At 40.4% G+C, this 8,742-nt stretch overlaps 1 protein-coding gene across 1 annotated transcript in view; it reads left to right on the top strand.

Moving 5' to 3' along the window:
* Nucleotides 1–867: 867 nt before the first annotated feature.
* Nucleotides 868–8,742, top strand: part of LOC138020808 (uncharacterized) — a 69,095-nt gene continuing 61,220 nt past the window's right edge. Inside the window, exons 1-4 of the mRNA XM_068867729.1 lie at nt 868–1,811; nt 1,986–2,057; nt 2,243–2,317; nt 3,238–3,297. Of these exons, the coding sequence (XP_068723830.1) occupies nt 1,987–2,057; nt 2,243–2,317; nt 3,238–3,297 (206 nt within the window). The 5' untranslated portion in view covers nt 868–1,811; nt 1,986. The remainder of the gene's footprint in view (nt 1,812–1,985; nt 2,058–2,242; nt 2,318–3,237; nt 3,298–8,742) is intronic.

Genomic DNA, 8,742 nt, shown 5'->3' on the forward strand with positions numbered 1-8,742 from the left:
TCAAAAACAATTTTCGCCTATTTCCTAATGTATAACTGCAAGGTTTGTAATTCTTATGGGCAAATCCGTAGGTGTGTATTTTACGAAATGCAAAATTTATTAATTCGTTTTTAGGTGTAAACACAAGCATACTTGTACTACTCGGCTGCCTGGTAAGGTGAAATTTAGCCATTCGAAACGCGTGAAGAAAAGTAAAAATAAAAAAGTTTACAACTGGAGAAGTTTGCAGGCGTGATGTCCACTGGTTAAAAATATCTTTGAAAAGAAACGAGGGTTGAACTGAATTACAGTTTTGCGAAATAAGTTGTCATAATAAAACCGACTGTACTGATCCCTTTTAAAATGGTGAAAACAGTTAGCTTTCATTTGGCAAAATTTACTAATTTACGACATAGAACGAAATATGACTCGGTAAATATTTATCGCGGTAACGGGAGATGATGCCAGTAGAAAGAGTATTTATGAGAAAGAACGCGTATGACCCATCTTTTCATGCACGTCCATTTGGTCTCGCAAAATCATTGGGTAACCCTTCCATCGGTCTTGAAGAACGCATCGTATTCCTTCACTAACCTCTCTGGTACCCTAAGGTTAACTAAGTTAAACAATCTAACTTGCTAGTAAAATTGCTAGAGCAACCAGCAACAAAACAATTCCAGTGTTTTGGCATTATAATTAACAACTTCTACCGCCTTTCTCATTTGTCCACCATTTTGGGAATGACATGAACATCACTTGACCCTGAATAACTGGTGATGGTGCGCTCTAACATGGACTCATCCGAAGCCCCTCACCAACCAGCTATCCAGTGCGCTAGAGACGTCACAACTAAATCATATCTGTGGCCCTAGGGGTAGTTCTTACTTATTACTTAGTGGCTGAAAACGTTGGATAAGTTTGCCTTCAAGACCTTTTAAAATGAATTGTCAAAAGATTCCAAGGAGAAGGGTCTTCTTTAATTTATGAAACTTGAAAATGAAAGTCGTTCCCACGGATATATGGTAGAATTGAAGCTTTTTACTACATCATCAACGTCCTCGCATAGGACTCTCATCTCACGAAGTGCAGTCGTTTGCGCAATGTACGGAATGACGACATGTGCGTGGTTTTCTTGATTTTTTGCGATACTACCACAGTCGATCCTTAATGCCACCTGGCTTAATTCTTGAACAATTAATTTGCTTCTCTAGTTTTTGAAAGGGATCTCTCTTTTATTTTCTCATAAGATTATTTATTGATAAATTTGTCTGTATATTGATCCATTGATGGCTCGAGCCGGAAATATCTCAAAACTGTACTGTTAGGAGCTCAATACCCACTCTGTTACATTATTTACCTTGAGGTTAACTACCTCAGCCATGACGCATGAAAACCAATTTATCATGACTGTAAAATCTTTATCTGTTTTTTTTTGTTTTTGTTTTTTTTTTTAGATTGTTGCAGAATAACTCCATAACTCTTTTGACGAATGCAAGTTTTGACAAGCTTGAAAATATTAATTATTTGTAAGTAAGGCTGGTGAAATACATCATATTTTATATAACAAGCTAACGGCATGGTTTGACCATACCACACCCTTTTAACTATCCGAGGGAACAGAATTAGGTGAACTGCTTTCTCAAAACCAATTGCATTGTCCCTTATCCCTTTTCGACTCCCTTGAATTGCCTCCCCTGCCATTCTTTCGAAACATAATGTGCATAGGCCATTGTTTCAATCGCATTTTTCTTTCTTTTTAGACTCCTGAGTGAAAACAAACTCCAAGCAATCCCTAACGGGATCTTCAGGAATTTAAAGCATCTTCGATTTGTGTACGTCAATCAGTTCAAGCAAGCTATACGCGGCTTCTTGTGCGTCCAAATAACGAAACGTTAAATTGTTTGTTACTTTTGCTTTCTTTTCAGATTCTTGTCTCTCATCTCACTTTAAATCTGTAAAGAAACTACTGCGACTTATACTTGATTATTTTTTTTATTCCCCAACAGGATGCTTTCTGATAACCCCATCAACACAATTGGAGAGCGGGTGTTCACCATCCAAAACCAAAATCTAACAGTGTAAGTCAGAGAATGTCATACTGTTTCAAATGTCAGTGCACCTGAAGTTACTTAGGCTGTATGACACTCATTCTTAAATAGAATATAAAAAAACTCGGTTGTGGGACAAAACGATAGATATCACGATAAAGGTTTGATTTTGCTAATTGAGTATTTCACCTTCAAAGTAGTCATATCTTCTACAGCATCATGATACGGACGAAGCTAAGAACATTCAACTTTGGATCGTTTGATAGTAGCAGCAATATCACACCTGTTATGTAAGTATTAACGCAAAGACATTTGAGTCATTATCTGTAAACTGGCTTGAACTGACCATTACACCTTAAACATCAATAGTTGCATTTAAAAATCAGTTGTGGGCATAAAGACCAGCGGGAAACAATGCCTATCTATAGCTAGGACCTTGATAAACGACCTACAATTGTAGATCTCTAGGGGTACTAGTTGGTCAATGGGTAGAACATCCCAACGGTGTTACAGAGATCGTTGGTTCATATCCTGGTTTGGACTTTTACTTTTAAGTTTTCCTTTTCCCCTTTGCCTCACCATTAAGGCGATCTTTAGTCTTTTGTAAACGGGATTTACAGATTCATAGAGGACAGAACACTCTAAAAGTAGGTTATGCATATAGTCTTACGACATGTGTGACACAGGACTTCTACACCTGACTTTAAATGTACAAAAGAACTTAAATAAAACAAAAGCAATAAAAAAGTGTAATGTAAAAATAATTGATCGATTGTTTTCTTAATTCAGTCACCCACCTACGTCATATGGTACCCATCATTTGTTTGCTATGCACTCTCACCCCTTGCAATGCTAGGCATGCATGGCAAGACAGGCAGTGCATGCGATGCCCTCGACTACACAAAAAACATATTCGCTTCCCGTGTATGCCGTGAAAATTTAACTTGAGGATGTTTGTTGAAACGTCATGAAAATCCTTGCCGCAAGTGGCCTGTTCCACAGCATGGAACTTACCAGATATTAGCCAAGAATTTTTTTGATAGTAGAGTAATTTTTCAGCGACATACCTACCACTTATCAATGTATACTAAGTTGTCCACTTGATTGTAGATCTCTATTATAAATGACAAGACTTTAGCTAGACGCTAAACGTAATCGATCTGGTTATATATGTTTCTCCTAAAAACTGTTCTAACTGTATTTTCGTTAGAAATTTGCAGGGAGGAAAAATTAGTAGCATCAAGTTCACGAAAGATTGCGTTATCCACCTGTGAGTACCTTAAAGTTAATTTACCTGCACGGCCAGACTGTATAGATTTCAATCCATCTTACACCAACAGAAAGTTAATGACATTTCAGAAATTGAACCTTTTAAGTGAACACGATGACAAGGCTTGCAACATTTTTCAAAAAGATACATTAGCATTGTCGCTGGACAATTTAAGCAACTGTCTACGAAAGACACCTGAAAAATGTAAATGGCTTCAAAGGGATCGGAAGCCATGACCTCGGGGATGCCGTTTCAATGCCACCCAACTGAGTAGCTTCATAGCAGAGTTGGTAGAGCAGAGTTCATGGGTTCGAATCCCGTTGAAGACACCTTACTTTTTCAGGTGTCTATGAGAGACCATGTCTTAAATTGTCCAGACGAGTGCGAGAATTACTTTGTCTAGATTGGACGTAGTTATGATGAAGTTGAAACTTTCACATATGTATGTGCCTGACGCAACAGAGAAGCCGCAATACTACGCTATTCTTATAATGTATCCAGTCAGGAGTCAAAGACTGTGAGGATACACCTTCGGAATATATGCGTCAGATCTTTTTCTCAAATCGATTTTTTTAAACTAAAAACAGCAAAACCCTAAATTGTGACTCTCGACTAAGTTCCAGCTGGGGTATCCCCACTTTAAATCGAGCTTGCTGAAAAATTTTGAGCCGTTCATGCTGTGTAGCAGCTCATCTACTTTCGGTATAGGCGCAGGGTTGCGGAAAGCGAAAAAAATGTCTCTCGTGCCTTAAGCGAAGCAGCCGAAGTATTCCTCTGAAGTTCAGGTAATATTTTGGAAATAAAAATAGTTCACAATATTACAGTTTGCCTTTCTTTAAGGATAATAGCTTGACTGAGCAATGCCCAATTACAACTGACTAGCTATATAATTAATAGGTAACAGGACTACATGCTTGTCCAATTGCGAAAAAAGTGGATTAAAAAATTCCTCGAACTGCCAAATAGGACTCGGTCTACGGCCTTGTCCAATTTTGGCTGTCCTCAGAATTTTTCTCATCAAATTATTTCCAAATTGGACAGGATGTAGTTCCATTACATATACAAAACATAAAGATTTGTGCAACAAGGGAAAAAAGTCCCTTACGTTGTCGGCCAGGAAAACATTTTGGTAGTTAAAAATGTCACCTAGCAGTTTCAGATGAGTAAATGGTTCACTGGGTAGCTTTTAGGAGGTAACGTTCAGCTAGCGTTTAAGCAAGATATCATTCCCTAAACATTTCGGACACTTCAATTTTCAGCTTAGATATCCGAACATATTAAATTCTTCCAGGTGGTGCATGGGCGTAGCGTGAGATTTTGAAGGTGTACGCACACGAAAAATGTTTCGAGCGCCAAAGGCGCTCCAAACTAGGGGGGTCTGTAGGCATGCTCCCCCTGAAATTTTTGAAATTTAGGGTCTCGGAAATGCCATTTCCCACTATTTTCGAAGGACATTTCAATAAATAAATGCGAAGGAAAATGCAGTAGTTAGTTGTTTATTTTACCTATCTGTCAAGTTTTCTCTTCAGCAAGCTACAACACAAAGAGAGGGTTTACAATGCAAGCAGAGGGATCATCATCATCATAGTCATATTTCTTTTAAAATTAACCGAGAACTTGGGGTCTGGTGATAAGACTGACACTGTGTGGGGGCCTCGAAGGATAGAGGTTTTTTTTTTTTTGCTTTCGTCCAGTACTACCTTTCTTGGAGTTAAGACCTGGCTAAAAGGGTCCAACATGTTAGTGCAACATCATCCAACATTGTTGAATCCAACATGTTGCACTCCTTTGGCCACCATGTTGCATCAAACATCGTCTTTCAACCATGATCATTCAACGTTTCTTTTGTTCTAAGGAGTGAACAACATTGTGGCATTTGTTTGGCCATCACATTCAACAGGGTTGCACGCGCGCTTGCGCTGCGGCTATCGGTATCATGCGGCTCATATGTATCTGTATCATGAGGCTATCATGGCTATCACGGCTATCATGGTGATGGTTTATTCGATGCTTCTGTTTCGCGCGTTGCCACGTCAGTTAAAGCTTTAGAATGGTGAACGAGCCAAGTCTTGAATATCTGAGCGACGAAAGCTTTAGCATGCAATCTCTCTTCGACCAAATAGCCCTTCTTGTGTTCAAAGCTCTCAGGGGCACGGCGCCAATGTATCTGCAGGACCTTTTGCAAGTCTAGACCCCGGGACGCTACTCCCTACGCAGTGACGCCTTGGGTCTTCACAAGGTTCCTCACATCTGCATGGTGCAAGACCTCCGGAGACCGCGCATTTGCTGTTGCAGTTCTCAGATTCTGGAACATCCGTCTTCTTGCTATCAGAGAGAGAGAGAGAGAGAGTGACTCTATTGATAACTTTAAAAGGAACTTGAAAACGCCAAAAGGGTGAGAGTTTGTTTTCTAAGGATTTTAGGTAGATTTTAGTTCCAGACCCTTGAGTCCAACATGCTGGACCCAACACGTTGCATTCGTTTGGCCACCTCGTTGTCGTTCGCAACTTTTCAACAATGTTGGATGATGTTGGATCCGTTTGGCAAGGCCTGTATGTGTTAATGAAAAGATACTGGAAATACTCACACAGAGAGACACCAGTTAATTTGAAATTTACAAAACTTGGCCCGATTTTATAATGACTTTTAAAAATTAATGCCTCCATGGAATAAGGATTCCCGGATTTGAGCTGTACGCACGGGCGTACGTGCGTATATGGATGCTACGCCCTTGTGATGAAAACATCTCTTTAGACAGTCTTTAATTTACAAGGAGCCTAGGCAGCATGGCCTCTATAAGGAATCATAACAACTGCCCCTGTAAACACACTGTAAAAATAACTGCCTCTGCCTCATCCTTGTCTGAATTAAATTTAAATTTCTTTTACGTAAGACGCGTATGCAGCAGTTTCCAGTTTTGGAGCTTGACTAGTAATTCTTTTGAATTAGGATTCAAACTTCCACCAATCATATCATTGAAATGACCTTATATATAATTAACGACTCCACTTCATAGTGGCAGTATCCAGGTCATAATGGAGAGGTTTGTCCTCGTTCTTTACTGCCTTTATTTGGATAAGAAACGTTTCTGCTTTTGGCGTCTCATCGTACTGTTATCCACGAGGGATATCACAGAGCTTACGCAAGGACGACGACGACGGCTACGGGAACGCAACTAAAGAATGAACAAAAATTAGCACATTAAAGGTATCGTTGACAACAAGGGTAATAATACGTAACGATGCTCAAGAGAAACGTAATGCTTCTAATTTGGGATCACGAAGGGAATCCAGGATTACGGATCGATCTTAAACGAAGTGTAAATGATATGACAGCATCCTTTTCAGGAAAAAGACAATTGGAACTCTGGTTTGACAAGCATCTCATCTGCCCCATTATTCAGGACAAGGATTGCTTCAACCAACAAAAAACAGACGCTATTGCTGGAGAGGCACTTCTCAAAAATCCCTTGAATTACCGGAAATAACCTCTACATATCCGAGCACTTTATTTCAATCTTGGCTACTAAATCTTCCAGTCAGATTGTGTTAGACATAATTATCAGTGAATTTCACTCACAACGAAAGACTCGGAGTTACCCACAAAACAATGTCCTAAGCACCGGCAGCGTGGTCCAGTGCATGTGGATGTTTCGGGTTGAAATCCGTACTGACCACCAAATAGAATTGTCCTCGGCGGTCATGATTTCTACTCTACCATTGCCTCTTTGTAAATGACTGACTCGCTGCCTTCTTCCATTTGACGACCCCACGGAATACTGGGTTAAAATGCTACCGTGAGTAAAAAAAGGCTCCTATTTTTCTTCTTTTCCTCTTCATAAGATGGTTACCTCAAATCAGTATCTCGATCATTCGTCACTGATGTCCACTCATCACACTTAGGAACTATTAACCACTAGTCTAGTGATTGTGAAAGAATAAAATTGTCATCATAAATTAGAACATATAGGGAGCCAGGGTGGCTTAGTGATTCTTTATCGGGCCTCCCACCACTGCGAGCCGGTGTTCAACTCTGGCCCTGGGCTGCATGTGGAACTGAGGTTCAGTCGATCTCAACCTGACTCGAGGGTTTTCTTTCGGGTACTATGGTTTTCCTCCCTCATCAAAATCGACTCAAAGATAATTAACATCTAGCTGTGGTGTTTGTCGTGTCCTCTTAGTACATAAATTAGAGGAGATTTAACTAGTTGGAGAAGTGAAACTGGTTCCGAAGGAATACAAAACAAGTCAACCATGTGCTCTCTTTATTCTTCTCTCTCCACACTGCTCCTTTTCTACTTCATGATATACATGCACGAAATGTGACATACACGACATCCCTCCTTTTCTTCGAGGACTCAAAGACCAACAATCCTTCGAACTCGAGCAAAAACAGAACGCATACAAATTCAACTTAAAAGGTAAACGTCTTTACATAATACACATATCGACAAAGTCAAAAGTTCAAATTGTCTCCAAAGGAGTGTCCTAACAACACTTTTAAAATCAAAGTCACAATGTTCTCAATCACAAAACCCTTAAGTTCTTTGATTTATCCATTCAGTAAAGATCTCATAGGAGATCAGCTCATTATTTAAAAACATAGTCTTTGTAACTCTCTGGAGGTCTCCTCTGCCTCTGAGGCCTCTGAGTCAACCATGGTGTTGCTGGCGTGCTAGGTACTGTTGCCTGCAAAACTGCCTCGTTTCCATTCTCTGCACCTGCTTGTGCTGACAGTGTACTCCTGGTTGGAGGTTAATTCTGTGGTGTGGCAGGTACTGCTGGTGTCAGTTCACTTAACACTTGGCTTGGTACTGCGGTGGGTACCACAATTCCATCTGGGCTACCAGATGGTGTCTCAGGTGTCGGCACAGGGTCATCCATCATAAACCTCCTTACATTTGAGGTGTTTCTCGAGTATTGGGTCCCGCCTGAATTCTCTACTATGACACTGTTGCCAGTCCTGCTAACTACTCGGTATGGCGTCGGCTTGAACGGTGTTGAGAATTTGTCCTTTCTCTCTTGTCTTAGTAATACTTGATCACCAACTGCAATATCTGATGGTTTAGCATTCGCTGCTTTGTCTGCATATGATTTGGTCTTTGCCTTCACCTCTGCATCTCTATCCCGAGTTTCTAGGTCTAGATGGCAATCAGCATGCAACTCTGGCAGCTTCCCTGTCATCTTCCTATTGAACAACAATTCAGCAGGGCTTTTACCAGTGGTGGTGTGATCAATACTCCGGTATTTCGTCACATATCTTCTTAACTCCTTCTTCCAGTCGACCCCTTCAGCTTGGGCAATGCGAATTCTCTTCATTAGGGAGGCGTTCTTCCTCTCAACTTCCCCATTGGCCTGGGGCCATTTCGGGGTTGTCTTGAGATGCACAATTCCATTCTTCACACAGCATTCTTGGAATTCTCCAGAGATGAATTGCGGTCCATTG

Source organism: Montipora capricornis, chromosome 10 (assembly GCF_036669925.1).
Source record: "Montipora capricornis isolate CH-2021 chromosome 10, ASM3666992v2, whole genome shotgun sequence".
Taxonomy (NCBI): Eukaryota; Metazoa; Cnidaria; class Anthozoa; order Scleractinia; family Acroporidae; genus Montipora; species Montipora capricornis.